The sequence below is a fragment of the Rana temporaria genome, chromosome 1 (genome assembly GCF_905171775.1).
Source record: "Rana temporaria chromosome 1, aRanTem1.1, whole genome shotgun sequence".
NCBI classification, from domain to species: Eukaryota; Metazoa; Chordata; class Amphibia; order Anura; family Ranidae; genus Rana; species Rana temporaria.
In genome coordinates this window covers 574,800,450-574,821,055 of record NC_053489.1, presented here as the reverse complement: position 1 = coordinate 574,821,055, position 20,606 = coordinate 574,800,450, and the positions used below count along the sequence as shown (strand labels likewise).

General features: G+C 43.5%; 1 protein-coding gene and 1 non-coding gene across 2 annotated transcripts in view; one reads left to right on the top strand and one right to left on the bottom strand.

The window, feature by feature from the left end:
• Positions 1 to 20,606, top strand: part of LOC120940396 — a 100,426-nt gene that overhangs the window by 15,655 nt on the left and 64,165 nt on the right. Inside the window, exon 3 of the mRNA XM_040353228.1 lies at positions 8,403 to 8,480. Coding sequence (XP_040209162.1) covers positions 8,403 to 8,480 — 78 coding nt within the window. The remainder of the gene's footprint in view (positions 1 to 8,402; positions 8,481 to 20,606) is intronic.
• TRNAG-UCC lies at positions 6,232 to 6,303 on the bottom strand. Its single transcript has one exon. It is a non-coding gene; the product is annotated as a tRNA-Gly (tRNA).

Below are 20,606 nucleotides of genomic sequence, written 5' to 3'. Positions count from 1 at the left end.
AACTCCATGCCAAATTTTAAATAAAAAACCGGCATTGGGTTCCCCCACCAAGAGCATACCAGGCCCTTAGGTCGGTATGGATTTCAAGGGGAACCCCCTACGCCAAAAAAACGGCATGTGGGTCCCCCCAAAATCCATACCAGACCCATAGCCAAGCACGTAGCCCGGGCCGGTCAGGAAAGGGGGTGGAGATGAGCGAGCGCCCCCCCCCTCCTAAACCGTACCAGGCCGGATGCCCTCAACATGGGGTAGGTGCTTTGGGGCAGGGGGGCACCCTGCGGAAGAAGGGAGAAGACTGGACCACCGCTAGTAAAAAAGCTGGAAGAAGATATCAGAGGAGCCTGGCAGAAGGCAGAAAGAACCCGAGAGCGGAGAAGTCGGAAGAAGACCCCCGGAGCTGCTTAATAAATTACTTTAAAAACCTGTCTAGTGTTTCTTCTTGACACTTTTTCCCCACAGGTGAATAATTAGGGGTACGATGTACCCATACTCATTCACATATCGTGGGGGGCCCCCTTATTAAAGGGGGCTCCCGGATTCCGATAAGCCCCTTGCTCACAGACCCCGACAACCAACCGCCAGGGTTGTCGGGAAGAGGTCCTTGTCCTCATCAACATTGCATTGTTTATTGTGAAAATGACAGTTGCAGTTTGGGAGTTAACCACAGGTGGCGCTGTAGGAGTTAGTGTTCACTTAGTGTGTGTTTACAACTGTAGGGGGGTGTGGCTGTAGGACTGACGTCATCGATTGAGTCTCCCTATAAAAGGGATCACTCGATCGATACGCCGCCACAGTGAAGCACGGGGAAGCCGTGTTTACGTACGGCTCTCCCTGTTCTTCAGCTCCGGGGAGCGATCGCGACGGAGCGGCTATAAACGAATAGCCGCGCCGTAGTCCCGGATCGCTCCCCCAGGGAATCCGATCGCCGCAAGTACCGGGGGGGGGGGTCCCGATCGGACCCCCGACCCACGTCTAGGCATGGATGTACAGGTACACCAATGTGCCTGTACGTGCCATTCTGCCGACGTATATGTACATGCGGCGGTCGGGAAGTGGTTAACTGACCCATTTTAGGTCTATGGACAAGTGTATGTAAATGGACGTCTGTATGTTTCGCCTATTTACTGTACCTCCACCTGCCCGTACACACGGGCCAGAATCTTGTCAGGAAAACATTTTTGTTTTTCCTGACGAGATTCTTGGCAAGAATCTCTTGCCGCCCGAGTGTACACACTTATTTCAAAAGAACTGTGGTTCTTTTGAAAGGCAAGAACGCAGTGGCGTCATCGCGTACAGCAAGCATGCGCTCGTCACATTCGATGCTGTCGCCATCATCTTGCTGCACCCTATGTATGCCTAGGAAGCTACCGCGCATGCGTCAAAGTCATTTCGAGCATGCGCGGGTTTCCACGGCGAAAGGTAAGTATACACACTCTCTGGTTCTCTATTTTTCTCGTTGAGATTTTAGGCAGTTTTCTTGACGAGAAACCTGAAAGCCTCGTACACACGCTCGGTATACTCGGTGAGCGTGTGTACGAGGCTTAACATTGAGCTTCTATAGATCTGCCATAAAAACTGACAGATTGATCTGATAGGACTGCCTGTGTGATTGCACCCTAACAGCTTGGGAAAACCTGCTGTTCTTTTACATTAGAGCCTGTCAAGATCCTGGTGCATTGAAAGTAATGTGATTTTAGTGCCTCTTTTGTGGATTTTGAAGATGAATTTCTCCACAATGCCTGTAGCTGAAGAGATAGTGTATTTTTTTTTTTTTTTTTACTTTTACCGCTTGTTTCGAATGTATTAATACTTTAGTGTGCATAGTTTGGGCACAGATGCACTTTATTGTGAAATTATATTTCAATTTTAGCATTCAGACATTTTTAACTATATTAAAAATGTTTTATTTATTTTCTTTGCAAAAATCTTCTGTGTACTAGACTTTCCAGATATCCCACACCATATTCTACTGACTTGCTTTCTTCTTTGTAGAATCCTGCATTGAGCTTTATGCTAGCCATACACCAGTCAAAACATCGTTCGAACGCATTTTCCAAAAAACAAACATTTTATTGGTCTTAGTTATTTTTTTTAAGGGAACATTCACAGAAAAAAATGGGTATATAAAAAATGCCTATCTTAATGGTTGTATGTTTCTTGTAACAGGAGAGAAACACATTAACCTTTTAATTTATTAGTGGGAATGCTCAATAGCATTCCCAGTATTGTTATTTGTTTTTTATTAGTGGGAATGCTCAATAGCATTCCCAGTATTGTTATTTGTTTTTTATTAGTGGGAATGCTCAATAGCATTCCCAGTATTGTTATTTGTTTTTTATCATTCTTATTAGTGGGAATGCTCAATAGCATTCCCAGTATTGTTATTAGTTTTTTATTATTCTTATTAGTGGGAATGCTCAATAGAATTCCCAGTATTGTTATTCATTTTTTAGTGGGAATGCTATTCAGCATTCCCAGTATTGTTATTCGTTTTTTATTATTCTTAATTTTAATTTTATTACGTACGTTTTTTTGCGCTGCGTAACTTCTGCATACTTTCAGCTATTAAGACCGTTCAACTTTTAAAAATGTTCAGCTCTTTCAGCTAATGATGGGACTTCTTAAAATATTAAGCTTTTAGACCCTTTTTTTTAACATTGAAGTCAATGAGAGCATGCTTCAAATCCTTAAAACATTCTTCCCCTACCAAAAGTTTCAGCTCCTTCATACTTTCACCTACAGACACCAAACAAACTTTAAAATGTTCATAAAATATTCAGCTATCCGGCTATATCTTTTCAGTTTGATATCTTTTACAGTTTTTGTGAAAAAGCAGTTTAAGTTTAGTGAGCTTCCAAATGACAAGAGTTCCACACTTTCTTCCATTGACTGTCATGTACAAAATTGTTCAGATTTCCCATCGAAACGCACAGAGAACCTCTTTTTTTTAAATCGCTGACATGCCCATATTTTTAAGTTTATCAACATATACCAATACGTTCACAAAGGCTGTGTGTTTCGAACGGTGAAGTCGCTGTTTCGGTAGCATGTACTGTTGTGAATTTATTAAGGTTTGTTTGAAGGGTTCTCTCACTCATTAGGTGTGGGGATTAAAGGGGTTGTAAAGGTAATTTTTTTCCCCTAAATAGCTTCCTTTACCTCAGTGCAGTCCTCCTTCACCTACCTGGTGTGGAGAAAACCTCTCGAGGGGGGAGGGGGCGAGCAAGCAAGTCAGAACACTCTCTACTTTGCAGATAAAGAAAGGAGCTGTGTGTTATTAGGCATCCTGCTCGCCCCCTCAAGAGGCTTTCTCCACACCAGGGAAAAAGCCCTGCATTAATGTGTGTAGGTACAGACAGAAGATCAGGAAGTGAGGATTTCTCAGAAGAAATAAGGACATTTAAAAGCAAAATGGAAGGATGAGGTAAGTGAAGGAGGACTGCACTAAGGTAAGGTATATTTTTTTAAATATTAAGCTTTTAGACACTTTTTTTAACATTGAAGTCAATGAGAGCATGCTTCAAATCCTCAAAATCTTCTCTGCTACCAAAAGTTTCAGCTCCTTCATACTTTCACCTACAGACACCAAACAAACATTAAAATGTTCACAAAATATTCAGCTATCCGGCTATATCTTTTCCGTTTGATATTTTTTACAGTTTTTGTGAAAAAGCTGTTTAAGTTTAGTGTTTTTTTCAGAAAAGTTTAGCAATTAAACAGTGTCTATGGAGCTGGTTAGAGTGGATGATGTCATCGCTACAGCACAGAGCTTTAAAAAAAATATCTTTATAGAAAAGGAACAAATTTCTCTCACGCCCACAAGATCTACTTGTCATACACAATTTGTCATACATCAAAACTTAGGTATTTTTGTCTAGTTTCAGGCAATGTGCTCAGTTTTGTGATACACCTTTTACTTTTGGCTGGGTGATCTTCCAAATGACAAGAGTTCCACACTTTCTTCCATTGACTGTCATGTAAAAAATTCTTCAGATTTCCCAGCAAAACGCACAGAGAACTTTTTTAAATCGCTGACATGCCCACATTTTTAAGTTTATCAACATAAATTTTATACCGATACGTTCACAAAGGCCGTGTGTTTCTAACGGTGAAGTTGCTGTTTCGATAGCATGTACTTTTGTGGATTTATTAAGGTTTGTTTGAAGGGTTCTCAAAATCATTAGGTGTGGGGATTAAAGGGGTTGTAAAGGTAATTATTTTTTTCCTAAATAGCTTCCTTTACCTCAGTGCAGTCCTCCTTTACTCACCTCATCCTTCCATTTTGCTTTTAAATGTCCTTATTTCTTCTGAGAAATCCTCACTTCCTGTTCTTCTGTCTGTAACTCCACACAGTAATGCAAGGCTTTCTCCCTGGTGTGGAGAAAGCCTCTTGAGGGGGCGAGCAGGCAAGTCAGGACACTCTCTATTTTGCAGATAGAGAAAGGAGCTGTGTGTTAGTGGGCGTCCTGACACTCCTGCTCACCCCCTCCCCCCTCAAGAGGCTTTCTCCACACCAGGGAGAAAGCCTCGCATTACTGTGTGGAGTTACAGACAGAAGAACAGGAAGTGAGGATTTCTCAGAAGAAATAAGGACATTTAAAAGCAAAATCGAAGGATGAGGTAAGTGAAATAGGACTGCACTAAGGTAAAGGAAGCTATTTAGGGAAAATTGTTTTACCTTTACAACCCCTTTAATGATGAAAGGGAGGCTTTATAAGTACTGAAGGAACACTGCTTGTATGTCCTAAAGATAGTGTAGTGGTTATGGTGAATGCCTTTGGTCTGGGCTTAGCAATTCAGCTATTCAGCATTCCCACGCATTTTCTGCAGGAAATGCATTTTCTAGTTATTCTTAATTTTTTTATTTTATTCCGTACGTTTTTTGGCTCTGCGTAACTTATGCATACTTTTAGCTATTAAGTCCATTCGACTTTTAAAATGTTCAGCTCTTTCAGCTAATGATGGGACTTCATCAACTGTTTTTCTACTATTTATACTTAAAATATTAAGCTTCTTAACACTTTTTTTTAACATTGAAGTCAATGAAAGCATGCTTCAAATTCTTAAAACATTGTTCTGCTCCCAAAAGTTTCAGCTCCTTCATACTTTCACCTACAGACACCAAACAAACTTTAAAATGTTCACAAAATATTCAGATATCCGACTATATCTTTTCAGTGTGTCTATGGGGTTGCTTAGAGTGGATGATGTCATCGCTACAGCACAGAGCTTTAAACATTTTTTATCTTTGTTCCTTTTCTATAAATTGCTCTCACGCCCACAAGATCTACTTGTCATACACAATTTATACATCGAAACGTTGGTATTTTTGTCTAGTTTTGTGATATGCCTTTTACTTTTGGCTGATTGAGCTTCCGAATGACAAGAGTTCTACACTTTCTTCCATTGACTGTCCTGTATAAAATTCTTCAGGTTTAGACATTAATGGCTGTGTGTTGAGTTATTTTGAGGGGACGGCAAATTTACACTGTTATACAAGCTGTACACTCACTACTTTACATTGTAGCAAAGTGTCATTTCTTCAGTGTTGTCACATGAAAATATAGAAGAAAAGATTTACACAAATGCGAGGGTTGTACTTACTTTTGTGACATACTGTATGTGATCTCCCGCACACAGAGGGTTGTACTTACTTTTGTGAGATGCTGTATATATTTATTGTGGTCTATAAGTGGTTACATCACACATGGCGTGTGCTGAGGTCTGCAGCAATGAAGGATTTTTGTATTTGAAACTTTAATGTAAATCTAGACAGTTGAGGGGGTGTAATATTCTCGCTGGGTGGAGTATGCGATCCCCTTACTTTTCAATTTTGTGATTTTTGCAGCGATTGTCGCCTGACAAATCGCAGGACTGCTTTTGGGAAACAGGCGTCCCGTCATTTTGTTTGTGTGATTTGTCAGGTGACAATATTGTCCCATGATTGGGGTGCCATTGAAAGTAACGGGATCACAAGCGTGTCACACGTTTTGCGGCAATTCGCGAAAACTGCAGTAATACTGCCTGCGATCCGGAACGCCTAGGTGTGATCACAGCCAAAGCTAAGCGTCTTCTATCAGTTGCTGGGTTCTCCATCTATAGATTCTGGGGGAACGTTTTCTTCCTCAAACATTCCACACATTCTCTTCATTCTTTATTCCACCGCTAATATATACTCCGCATTGACCTTGTATAGTGCTTTTCTCTCTGAGGACTCCAAGTATTGGAGATGGCGTTGGCCGGGAATCGAACCCGGGTCAGCTGCTTGGAAGGCAGCTATGCTTACCACTGCACCACCAACGCAAAAGTAGCATGTAGTGCGGGGGAAAATCACTTATGGGGGTTGTAAAGGATTTTTTTTTTTCATAATAAGCATCCTTTACCTGCAGACATTCCTCTTTTCACTTCCTCATTGTTTGTTTTTGCTCAGAAGTTGCTCTATTTCTTCTCTGTTCTGTTCTCTTCCTGCTTGTCTGATTGTTACTCACCACCGTGATGGGAGGCTTTACTGCGGTGGTCAGTAACGTGCTCGCCCCCTCCTGGGAACTACATCTGTATGGCAGGACGCTCTCTACGTGTTAGAGACTTCAAGGAGGTGTGAATTACTGGGCGTGCCGCAATGCATACTGGGAAATGTAGTTCTTACATGAACGAGTGCCGCAAACCAGGAAGTGAATGAGAGAACAGGAACTAGAACGCCGGAGGTGATATAGATGAATGAATTTAATAGGTATTTACTCGTTTTTTAACAGAATCATTACACTATTCTGTCTGTCTACCTTGCAGACATTAATTTTAGGCAAAAAAAATGTTTTCCTTAACAACTCCTTTAAAGTGCCTTCAGAAGAAATCCAAACTTTTCCTAAACTACAATATATAACACTCCTATAATAAAACACACCCAAATAACAATAAAGAGGAGTACAGTGTTCCCCAAATTAGCAACACAATGGAGCTAAATATTCCATTCACCCTTATGCCGCGTACACACGGTCGTTTTTTGTGATGAAAAAAAACAACATTTTTAAAAACGTCATTTAAAATGACCGTGTGTGGGCAAAAAGTTTTTTTTAAACTCGCGCATGCTCAGCGGCAAGTTAGGACGCAAGTTTGAATGGAACAGAGTGCCGCCGTACATGCTGAACGTAACCACGCTTTGCTGGAGCTTGTTGAAAAAACGATGGTGTGTATGCTTCATCGGTTTTTAAAATTAAGTTTGAAAAACTTTGTTTTTTTTCATGATAAAAAACAACGTTTTTTATCTGTACGCGGCATTAGGCCTCATTCACACGGGGGTATTAATCCGTACCCCATGGGAGGGCCATGTTTACTGGAACGAGGATGCACAGGTGTTCCCAGCATCCCATGTAGGCAGTCCCATTGCTGTCAACTGGGGTGCAGTGACTGTACCCAATGTAACATCTGTGTGGGTGCTGGTGCACGGCCCCGAACGCACCCAGGGTCCTTTTTGGGGTTAACGCAGCCCCCACACAGGGTACAGATTCATACACCCCGTGTGAGTGAGGCCTTGGACTTCTCCATGAAGCACCTCACTGGTGGGAAGAGTTCTAATTTCTCCAGCAGAGAAAGCCTAAAGAAAATCGCGGGGTGTGCCGATCCGAATGGGGTGACCCGTTCGGATCACGAAACGGTGACAATCCGTTGCACCCCTACGTGCCAGGCAACCAGAATTTTGATGGTGCCATTTTGATGGGGCAATAGGATGGGGACAGCTTTGATGGTGCAGTTTTGATGGGGGCAGTTTTTAATGGGGCAATAGGATGGGGGCAGTTTTGATGGGGCAATTTGATGGCAGTTTGTTTGGTGGTAATATGACGGGAGAAATTTGATAGGGGCAGTTTTGATGGTGGTAATATGATGGAGGCATTTTGATGGTAGAAATTTGATGGGGCAGCTCCTGCAAAAGGTAATTACTTTTAAATTAGATGCTAACTGGTGGGAATGCTGATTCTCACTTCAACTTTTTCTTACGGATTTAAGCTATTCATCCCGTTAGCTTTAGCAATTCAGCATTCCCACACATTTTCTGCAGGAAATGCATTTTCTAGTTATAATTTAATTCCGTTCCGCATTAGTTTTCCAAACTTTTTCATGGATTTTTGTCTTTTTCTTTTTTGGCTCAAATATGTCACAGCAGATGATTGCTTTGTGCCCAGTAACTGGCTGAAAAACAACCTCCCCAAATTCCAGATTTCCGGATGCTTTATCATTCTAGTGTATGGGCACTATAGGTTACATTTTCAAAATGGCATCTCATGCACTAGGCTTTTCATCACTGACAGGCGGCTGTTCTCTGATGCCTGGGCTCTGGTTTGTCTTTTCAGTAAATAACGGAGTTTGTTTGAGGTTGTTAAAATGCTAAATATATTTTTTATATTTAGGTCACATCTCTGAAATTCCAGAAGAAAACCCCATGGATCATAATACTCCCAGCATAAAGCAGGAGCTTAATTCCATTGGTAAGATGTTACATTTGTTGTCCATGCCTGCAATTATAAGATTTTAAAGCTAACTTTCTGTTTTTTATTAAGTGGCACATAAGCCCTTCTCATAACTGCTGATTTCCTGCAAGTTACTTTACTTTAGAGACAGTTATCAGAATTGATAAGGATATATTTTACTGTTACATAAGGGAGCATCAAAGGAAAACGAATACGTGTATTTTCAGTAAGTAGACAGATTTTTATTGTAATATTTAGCTGTGACTTCCATATTTCCCTTGCTTGTATTTGATTGATGTATTTCTATAGGCTTTGCTTACTAGCACATACCGTGCCAGTGCGGAGACGTTAAAGTGTATCTAAACCTAAAAAACAAAATGTAATATATTGTAATGTATTGCAGCTTATCAGTCCCTAGAGGTGGTGGCTGCATTAGTTTGTATTCCACTTTTTTTTTTCCTTTTTCTTTTCAGCTGGTATACCTGCAAATAACACTCTTCCTGTCTCTTTGTAACTACTCTCATTTCACCACTGTACAGTATCTATGTAGGTAGCCAGGACTGCCACAAAGGGCAGACTTCAATCATGTCTGCATTTGTTCATCTCCATTACATGGTAGTTCATGGGATTAGTAGAGAGAATAAAGGACAGGACATGCTGACAACATCACTGTATGCACAAGTTTTGTTTAGAACCACAATGACCCCTTCTGAAGACTGCCCCCTCTGCAGTTCACCCAATAAGGCTTAAAGTGTATGTAAACCTGATTCATGAAATTTGAGCTGGGCACATATATCTTCAGTGTTTTGGTATCTCTCTTCAATGAGCTAAGTCCCATAGCTCTCTCCTGACCCGTTCCTCTGTTATCAGCCTGATAACTCCTGACAAATTCTCGGACACATCAGATAAAAGCAGCCTGACATTTCTGTCCGAGGAGGTTGCTATTAATAGATTAGCAGGGAGCTGGCCCTGTTACAAAACACCTCTGAGAGTCTCATCCTATGTGGAGAGGGGGTGTGTGCCTTTCCTCCAATCAGCAATTTTAGCTATCTTGGCTGTATACCCAGACATCACACTCTGGGTTAAACAGAAAGAGAAAATCTCATAACACATCTGAATTTTCTAAACTATATAAATGCGAAGACAGCCGATATACATGTAAAACCTATGTAGGGAGATTTGGTTCATTCCTGTGTATTATCTGAGGCTGTTCACTTCACTGGGTGTATTGAGAGTTTACATCCACTTTAAGCCATGTATACACGGTCCGAATATCAGGTGGCATCGGCCAGTTCAATAACAAAACAGCTGACATTCGGGCCATGTGTATTGCAGTCAGTCTGTCGAAGGGGCATGACTGAAAAAGGTCTGCCAATCCTCTCCTGATCAGCACTCTCAGCCAATCGATGAGAGCACTGACTGGAGTGTTCTGGCGGAGGGTCTGCCCCCTGTCAGAAAACAATAGCACAGCAGGGGAGATCGCTGTACTAACATCAGATAGTAAGTACAGTGGCTCCTTCTGAGCTGTTATTTTTGTTCAGCCCCGCTGGGTTGAACTGAAAAAACTACCAGTGTGTACTAGGCTTTAGCCTTTGACTGTCATTTGGGTTGTTCACTGGAATAAAACTTGTGCATACAGGGACATCATCGGTGTGCAGTGTGTCTGGAGCATGGACGGCTCTGTTCTATGCCCGCCACCTGGCATTCAGGTGACCGCAAGAGACCTACGAGATCGAGCTTGGAGGAAGAAGCTCTTATTTTATTCAAACATGGTTGATTTAGTAGGTTACAATAGAAAAATAAGGTTGTTTGTGCTGTCAGTTCAGGTCACAGAAAGTGACAAGGACATTGCATTTCTGGCAAGATCGACGGGTATTTTGTGTACTTGCTATATATGTTCTTGGTCTGAAAAAAACAAAACCAATGCAGCCACCACATCTTAGGACTGGTATGCTGCAGTATATTAAATATTTTGTATTTTTCTGGATTTAGATATGCTTTTAAGGCAACAGATATGAAAGTAACCCCCTCCAGGATTATGGATTTCTGAGTAAGGGTATATTTTACATTACAGACCGGTAAGTAAATGCCCTATCAACTAGATGTTTAAGGCAAACACGATCAGAACATACCATTTTGGCCTGATGAGCTTAAGGCCCCTTTCACATTTGTGCAACTTTTCCTGCGACTTTGGACATCAGAGTCGCATGATAAGTCATACCCCATGATTCCCAATGATAACCATTCATATGTGCGATTACAAAGTAGTCCCTGTACTACTTTGGTCCGACTTTGATGCGAGTTGTGGTCCATAGACCTCAATTTTACACAGGCATTCCCTGAAATCGTGGCACAATCATCACACGACTTTCAATTCGCAGCAGTGTGAAAGGGGCCTTAACCAGTCATTTGGATATATATGCAGATTAGTCAGGCAACTAGAATTTTCTAAAGCAAAAAAAGGATTAATATGGCGCAAGGAATAGGTATAATGCACGTGAGACCCCCTTATAGTGCAAAGTGGACTGTTCATGTAAAATGGCACGCTTACAAAAAAAAAGTCTCGGCATGAGAATAAGTTCACGCATGCAGCATATATTGTTAATGAAGTCACGCAGGCTGGATGAGTAAAACACTCCAGTAGCAGCACCTCCTGAAACAGGAGCAATCTTTGAGAACACAAGGGGGCGCCAACTCAGTGCAGTATCTTTTGTTTAATAATATTAAAGTGGATGTAAATCCATTCTTTCTAAACTACTGTCATAGTGCTGATCTATAAGGATATACATGTCTCCTGCATGTATCCTTACCTGTCATATGTTTCCCTTCTGTCTGTTACAAGAACTGAAAAACTGCAGATTCTGTGGGTGGGTCTGTTGTCTGGAGCTCTGTGGGTGGAGTTGTGATATCAGTAGACTCCCCACCCTCCTCTACACTCCCCTTGTCAACATGCATTTTGTCCTGTGTATTTATTACACTGAATTCTGCTATGATCACTAACATCCAGTCAAAATCCAGAAAAGTAACCACATGACTTCAGAAAAGGAGTGGGGGTGGGAATTAAATAATACCTGTCTCCAGACTAGTGCATGAGATATGTAAACCTGTCACTCACAGCAAGGGGGCGGAACGGACTAAGGTTTTTCTCTGCAAGTCCGTTTTATTTTACTGAACCATAAAAGAGGGTTGAAAAATGTGATATCTCACGCCAAAAAAAAACTTTTTGAGTTTTATATTATATTGTTCGTGTAACGTACAATAAATAGTGAGCAGCTCCCCTAAAAATTTTGACCCAAGTCAAAAATTGTATTGGTAATAGTGCATAAAGGGGGCGCTAATACTGCATAATAAATGGGTGGGTGAAAAATATTATATGAAAATTATATAAGATGGTCGAGCTGAACCAACAATAAGCAGAAATAGCAAAAGTGACACAATATAAAATGAATGTGAGTCCATAAATAAATGAATAAATATAGTCCATTCAAGAATGTCCGTGTTAAAATAAAACTGAATATTACAGTGCTGGAAATTCGATACAAGAGATGTCTACCTCCACGAAGATCAAGAATATCCACCAAAGGTGCACTAATGGATGGCTCCTTACCACAAGGTGTTGACCTGATTTGTTAAAAAAGGACAAATAAAGCATTGAACCAGTATCCAGGATTCAACTGCGCGGCTCTACGTTTCCTTAGTCCAAACAATCTCATAGTGTCAAACAAAGAGAGAGGGAAACCACCATAGTGAAGTACTATTTAATAAAATATTCCATAAAATACAGCATCGCCAAATGGCCTCTTACTTGGGTAGTGCCTTTGACCTGGCACTGAGGCTAGTCAGAGTAGCAGATGGGGTTATGAAGAGAGTTCCTCGCTGGGGAGCTGGCGTGCGTTCCAAGCCGGAGAACCAGCGGGACTGGAAGTGCGTCGTTGTACGTAACCAGGCGCCTCGACGTACGTTTCGGGATTGACACGTCGTCAGGAAGCTTTTTTTAGTTTTGGATAGTGTGGAGATGGATTAGAACACCTGTCAGTTTTTATGGCTGTCTGTGTCCCAGTTAGGGAGATTCACTCTCTTTATTTGTCCTGTTTACCATTATAATCGAAAGTGGAATTAAAAGAAAATCTAACATTTTGGGTTGTCCCCAGAAAAGTAATACAGGCATACCCCACTTTTAAGTACACAATGGGGTTTATTTACTAAAGCTGGAGAGTGCAAAATCAGGCTTCTGCATAGAAACCAATGAGCTTCTAACCCCAGCTTGTTCAATTAAGCTTTGTTAATAAAACCTGGAAGCTCATTGTTTTTTATGCAGAAGTGAGCCTGATTTTGCGCTTTCCAGCTTTAGTAAAAAATACCCTATTGTGTACTTAAAAGTGGGGTATGCTTGTAGTGGGGAAATCTTCCAACGAAGACCCTGGTTCTGGTGACTTTGGGCTCCCCAAGGAATTCCCCATATTTGCATTAATTTCTGCTCACTTCCTGTTTTGCTATGGGACAGGAAGTGAAGGAATATCTCCGCAATGGGGCAAAAATAGACCTTACAGGGGTTATAACCCTCCCTTACTCTATCTAATACAGGGAGTGCAGAATTATTAGGCAAATGAGTATTTTGACCACATCATCCTCTTTATGCATGTTGTCTTACTCCAAGCTGTATAGGCTCGAAAGCCTACTACCAATTAAGCATATTAGGTGATGTGCATCTCTGTAATGAGAAGGTGTGTGGTCTAATGACATCAACACCCTATATCAGGTGTGCATAATTATTAGTCAACTTCCTTTCCTTTGGCAAAATGGGTCAAAAGAAGGACTTGACAGGCTCAGAAAAGTCAAAAATAGTGAGATATCTTGCAGAGGGATGCAGCACTCTTAAAATTGCAAAGCTTCTGAAGCGTGATCATCGAACAATCAAGCGTTTCATTCAAAATAGTCAACCGGGTCGCAAGAAGCGTGTGGAAAAACCAAGGCGCAAAATAACTGCCCGTGAACTGAGAAAAGTCAAGCGTGCAGCTGCCAAGATGCCACTTGCCACCAGTTTGGCCATATTTCAGAGCTGCAACATCACTGGACTGCCCAAAAGCACAAGGTGTGCAATACTCAGAGACATGGCCAAGATAAGAAAGGCTGAAAGACGACCACCACTGAACAAGACACACAAGCTGAAACGTCAAGACTGGGCCAAGAAATATCTCAAGACTGATTTTTCTAAGGTTTTATGGACTGATGAAATGAGAGTGAGTCTTGATGGGCCAGATGGATGGGCCCGTGGCTGGATTGGTAAAGGGCAGAGAGCTCCAGTCCGACTCAGACACCAGCAAGGTGGAGGTGGAGTACTGGTTTGGGCTGGTATCATCAAAGATGAGCTTGTGGGGCCTTTTCGGGTTGAGGATGGAGTCAAGCTCAACTCCCAGTCCTACTGCCAGTTTCTGGAAGACACCTTCTTCAAGCAGTGGTACAGAAAGAAGTCTGCATCCTTCAAGTAAAACATGATTTTCATGCAGGACAATGCTCCATCACACGCGTCCAAGTACTCCACAGCGTGGCTGGCAAGAAAGGGTATAAAAGAAGAAAAACTAATGACATGGCCTCCTTGTTCACCTGATCTGAACCCCATTGAGAACCTGTGGTCCATCATCAAATGTGAGATTTACAAGGAGGGAAAACAGTACACCTCTCTGAACAGTGTCTGGGAGGCTGTGGTTGCTGCTGCACGCAATGTTGATGGTGAACAGATCAAAACACTGACAGAATCCATGGATGGCAGGCTTTTGAGTGTCCTTGCAAAGAAAGGTGGCTATATTGGTCACTGATTTGTTTTTGTTTTGTTTTTGAATGTCAGAAATGTATATTTGTGAATGTTGAGATGTTATATTGGTTTCACTGGTAAAAATAAATAATTGAAATGGGTATATATTTTTTTTTTTGTTAAGTTGCCTAATAATTATGCACAGTAATAGTCACCTGCACACACAGATACCCCCCTAAAATAGCTAAAACTAAAAACAAACTAAAAACTACTTCCAAAAATATTCATGACTGAAAAAGGTCTGCCAATCCTCTCCTGATCAGCACTCTCAGCCAATCGATGAGAGCACTGACTGGAGTGTTCTGGCGGAGGGTCTGCCCCCTGTCAGAAAACAATAGCACAGCAGGGGAGATCGCTTTACTAACATCAGATAGTAAGTACAGTGGCTCCTTCTGAGCTGTTATTTTTGTTCAGCCCCGCTGGGTTGAACTGAAAAAACTACCAGTGTGTACTAGGCTTTAGCCTTTGACTGTCATTTGGGTTGTTCACTGGAATAAAACTTGTGCATACAGGGACATCATCGGTGTGCAGTGTGTCTGGAGCATGGACGGCTCTGTTCTATGCCCGCCACCTGGCATTCAGGTGACCGCAAGAGACCTACGAGATCGAGCTTGGAGGAAGAAGCTCTTATTTTATTCAAACATGGTTGATTTAGTAGGTTACAATAGAAAAATAAGGGGGCGGAACGGACTAAGGTTTTTCTCTGCAAGTCCGTTTTATTTTACTGAACCATAAAAGAGGGTTGAAAAATGTGATATCTCACGCCAAACTTTTTTGAGTTTTATATTATATTGTTCGTGTAACGTACAATAAATAGTGAGCAGCTCCCCTAAAAATTTTGACCCAAGTCAAAAATTGTATTGGTAATAGTGCATAAAGGGGGCGCTAATACTGCATAATAAATGGGTGGGTGAAAAATATTATATGAAAATTATATAAGATGGTCCAGCTGAACCAACAATAAGCAGAAATAGCAAAAGTGACACAATATAAAATGAATGTGAGTCCATAAATAAATGAATAAATATAGTCCATTCAAGAATGTCCGTGTTAAAATAAAACTGAATAATACAGTGCTGGAAATTCGATACAAGAGATGTCCACCTCCACGAAGATCAAGAATATCCACCAAAGGTGCACTAATGGATGGCTCCTTACCACAAGGTGTTGACCTGATTTGTTAAAAAAGGACAAATAAAGCATTGAACCAGTATCCAGGATTCAACTGCACGGCTCTATGTTTCCTTAGTCCAAACAATCTCATAGTGTCAAAAAAAGAGAGAGGGAAACCACCATAGTGAAGTACTATTTAATAAAATATTCCATAAAATACAGCATCGCCAAATGGCCTCTTACTTGGGTAGTGCCTTTGACCTGGCACTGAGGCTAGTCAGAGTAGCAGATGGGGTTATGAAGAGAGTTCCTCGCTGGGGAGCTGGCGTGCGTTCCAAGCCGGAGAACCAGCGGGACTGGAAGTGCGTCGTTGTACGTAACCAGGCGCCTCGACGTACGTTTGATGAGTTTTTTGGGGTTCATTGAGAACATGGTTATTGTTCAATAATAAAATTAATCCTCAAAAATACAACTTGCCTAATAATTCTGCACTCCCTGTATGATAAAAAAAATGTTTTTTCTTTCTCGTACATCACGGGACACAGAGCGGCATATTCATTACTATGTGGGTTATATGGAGTACCTTCAGGTGATGGACACTGGCAATCTCAAACAGAAAGTCTACTCCCTATATAACCCCCTCCTATAGGAGGAGTACCTCAGTTTTTTCGCCAGTGTCTTAGGTGTTGGTCATGGATTAGCTTTGCCTCCGTATCCTTGGGATTAAGGCGGGCTAACCGGATCTGTCCAAAGTGCCTCAGTGCCAAAGTGGACAGTACCCGGGCCCCAAACCGTGGGGTTTTGCCTATAATGCCTCTCTAATGAGGGCTGGACCCTGGGCCCAGGACTTAGAGCTTTTCCTAAGCCAAAAGTATCCTGTTTGCCAGGGTGCTATATAGGTCCAGGTCAGTCGGTTCCTTCCAGGACCCCAGTACCTGATGGTCTACTACTTACCCACGGAGATGGGAGAAGATTGGACTGTTGTTGCTTGGCAAACGTCCTGCGGCATGGAGCAGGTAAGTGGAGAGCCTGCGGGACTTGGTCCGACAGTGGGCTCTCCAGGGGAGATCTACGGGGGGTTTGCCTGAGTATGCTCTGCATTGGCACCATGGTCACTATGTCTGTAATGTCTGGATGATCTAACTTTTCCCCCCATCACTGGATCCCCCTGTCTAGGCATCTCTTTACTGGCTACCTGCTGCCCCGCTGGTTGGGAAGGTCTTCTTAGGAGACCTGTCTCAGGGCTATAAATGAGTCCTTAAAAGGCCTGTTTTTAAGTCCTACCTTGGCCGGGGTTTTTGAATTTGCTGCTCTGCAGCCCGTGGGGGCGATCCTCTCCCTGCTTCCTGAAGCCTGGCAGCGCGTCTCCATGTGTTCCCCTCCCCTGACATACGGGCGCGCGCGCGGGCGCGTGCACGGTTAATAGAGTGGTTTCGCGCCGTTCGGGGGGGGGGGGGGGGAGCGTGCAGGCCGGCGTCGGAAGAGGCGGGCTTTCGCCTCTGTTATTTGAAGCAGGTCCTCGTTCATGGCTCAGTCTGAAACTGAGCTGAGAGCGAGAGGACACAGAGCGGCACACTAGTGACCCCCGGTGGCAGGAAAGGGGTAGTACATGCTAGGCTTAGCCTATGTATATCTGTTAAGCCAAAAATCCTCTTTGCAGCAGGTTGGAGGCTGGTAAAGTATTGGTGGGGCTGTATGTTTAAAAAAAAAAAAAAAAAAAAAATCTTTAATAAGTTAAAAGAAATATATATATATATATATATATATAATAATGTATTGAAAAAAAAAAAAAAAAAGTGGTTCTTTTTTTGTTGGAACATAAGGAGCCCCACCAGGTTTGGGACATTAGTAATACTGCTGTTCCCTTAACCACGTAGTTTTTTTTTTCCTAGCTACAAACAGTCAGTTGTTGTATGCTGGGGTATCTCGGTCTTGTACCATGGCTCCCAAAGGCTCAGGATCTAGGGGGGCAAAAAATGCCAAAAAACAAAAGGGTTCCCCCTCAGATTCTCAGGATATGAGTCAGGCTATGCCAGTACTCTCCCCACCTGTTAACCCAGGGATGGCCGCCTTGGTTGAGCCAATAGGGGGGTCTGGTACGGAGGCTGGCCCAGATCCTCCCAACCCGGTGTTTGTCACAGAGGAAATGCTAGCTATCTCCTTAGGAGGGCTAGAGAAAAGATTGGCAGCTATGATCGCTAATTCTTTGCCAGACAAGAAGCGGACTAGGTCCCCTTCACCAAAATGTGTATACTCAGATGCTGAAGTTCTAGAGGAATTAGAATCTCAGGAGGACCTGTTGGACCAGAACCTAGAAGGTTCAGAGCTTGAGGATTCTACTGTGGAGGAACCATTCTCTGCCTCCCAAGCAGAAAGTCTGTGGATCCAGTCCTTGACAGACATGGTCCGATCGGCATTTAAGTTGCCCTCACCGGAGCCTCGGGCTCCGACAGTTTCCTCCTTGGGCTCTTTAAAAGCCCCCTTGAATAACGCAGTTTTTCCAGTCCATCCTCTGTTGGAGGAATTGATTTACCAGGATTGGGTACGACCGGACAGAATTTTTTTGCCGCCTAAAAGACTTTCTGTTATCTACCCCATGGAAGAGAAATTTTCCAAAAAATGGGCGCCCCCAGCTGTGGACGCAGCCATCTCATGCGTAAATAAGTCATTAACTTGTCCGGTAGAAAACATACAAATGTTTAAGGACCCGGTTGATAAACGTTTAGAGACACTTTTAAAGGCTTCCTTTGCTACGGCAGGAGCAGTGGTTCAGCCGGCAGTGGCTGCTATCGGAGTTTGTCAGGCTTTGAAGGTCCAGACTAAACAGATGCTGAAAGACATCCCTGCCCAACAGGCAGAGGAGCTATCTGATATTCCCAGAGCTTTATGCTTTGCGGTGGATGCTATAAAGGACTCCATCCAGCAGGCGTCTCGTTTATCACTATTGGTAGTGCATATGAGAAGGCTCTTATGGTTAAAGAACTGGGCGGCCGAGCCCCCATGTAAAAAACTTCTGGCAGGGTTTCCCTTCCATGGGGGAAGACTCTTCGGAGAAGATCTAGATAAATACATTCAGACTATATCGAGTGGTAAGAGTACCCTCCTACCAGTCAAGAAGAAGTTCCGGGGTCCTGCCTTTAAAAGGCCGATTTCCCCTGTCCCGGGGCCCTCAAATTCCAGGCAGTATCGACGGCCTCCTGCGCGATCCAACTTTAACAATAAGTCACAGGGACAGGCCCCTGGGGGCAAGAAGCCATGGTATCGCAAACCAACAAAGCCAGCCCCTAAGTCTGCTTTATGAAGGGGCGCCCCCACTCACTCGAGTGGGGGGAAGGCTTCATCTCTTTTCAGAGGTTTGGGAAGCCAACATCCCCGACAGATGGGTCCGGTCATCTGTGGCCATAGGCTACAAGTTAGAGTTTCTAAAGTTTCCGCCGCCTCATTTTCAGGAGTCAAGGGTACCGAACGATCCAGCAAAAAAGGCCTCGTTCCTAACGGCATTGGATCGTCTGCTCTGCCAGGGCGTGATTGTAGAGGTACCAGTCCAAGAGCAAGGACTAGGCTTCTACTCCAATCTATTTGTCGTACCAAAGCCCAACGGCGATGTCAGACCAATTCTGGACCTAAAAAGTTTAAACGGTTACCTAAAGGTTCAGTCATTCCGGATGGAATCTGTTCGGTCAGTGGCCGCCGCGCTCCAGAAGGACGACTTTCTGGCTTCCATAGACATAAAAGACGCTTACCTTCATATACCGATCTTTCAGCCACATCAAAGATTTTTACGCTTCTCGGTGGCTCAGCGTCACTTCCAATTTGTGGCGCTTCCTTTCGGGCTGGCTACGGCCCCCCGGGTGTTTACGAAGGTTCTAGCTCCAATTTTAGCCAATCTAAGAATCCAAGGGGTCACGGTCCTAGCATACTTGGACGATCTCTTGATCATAGATCACTCACCTACTTGCTTGGAGCAAGCGGTTGCCCTCACGGTTCAATACCTCGAGAGGTTCGGCTGGGTCTTAAACCGAGAAAAATCAGCATTCCAACCAACAAAACAGTTGGAATATCTCGGCATGAGGTTAGATACAGCTCAGCAAAGGGTATTTTTACCCCTGGTAAAGGTCAAGGCTATCAAGGAGTTGATTCAGCTGGTGCTAAGCAAAAAAGAACCAACTATTCGCCTATGTATGCGTTTACTAGGCAAGCTGGTGGCTACGTTCGAGGCGGTACCTTACGCACAGAGCCATACTCGCATCCTACAGGCAGCCATTCTGGCAGCTTGGAGCAGGAAAGCACAGGCCTTGGAGTTTCCTTTAGCTCTATCATCAAGAGCCCGGCAAAGTCTGTGCTGGTGGTTAAACCCTCAGAATCTGCTGAAGGGAAAATCCTTCAGCCCCATAGCCTGGAAGATAGTAACCACAGATGCCAGCCTGAAAGGCTGGGAAGCGGTCTTGGATGGTTGTACTCGCCAAGGTACTTGGGCAGCGGCGGAGAAGCAGCTGCCCATCAATATCCTGGAGCTCAGAGCTGCTCGGCTAGCCCTCCTAGCATGGACATCCAAATTGCAGGGATTCCCGGTGAGAATACAATCAGACAATGCCACGGCTGTGGCATATATAAACCACCAAGGGGGAACCAAGAGTCAGGCCGCTCAGAAGGAAGTGAGCTTGATTTTTCTGTGGGCAGAGGCTCATGTGCCCTGCATATCGGCAATATTCATTCCCGGAGTGGACAACCTGCAGGCAGACTTCTTAAGTCGCCAAACTATGTCGCCAGGGGAATGGTCTCTACATCCCCAGGTTTTTCAGACAATCTGCCAGAGATGGGGGGTGCCAGACGTGGATATCATGGCATCGAGATTCAACAAGAAGCTAGACAGGTTCATGTCCCGGACAAGGGACCCGATGGCCTGCGGAACCGATGCGTTGGTATGCCCTTGGCATCGGTTCAAACTTCTCTATGCCTTTCCCCCGCTACAGCTACTACCCCGCCTGTTGCGCAGGATCAGGATGGAGCACAAGCCAGTAATCCTGATTGCTCCGGCGTGGCCCCGGAGGGCATGGTACTCACTAGTCTTGAGGATGGCAGTAGAAGACCCTTGGACTCTTCCTCTACGACCAGACCTACTCTCTCAAGGCCCGATCCTCCACCCTGCATTACGGCGTCTAAATTTGACGGCCTGGCGGCTGAATCCCTGATTCTCAGGGGTAGAGGTCTGTCTAAGC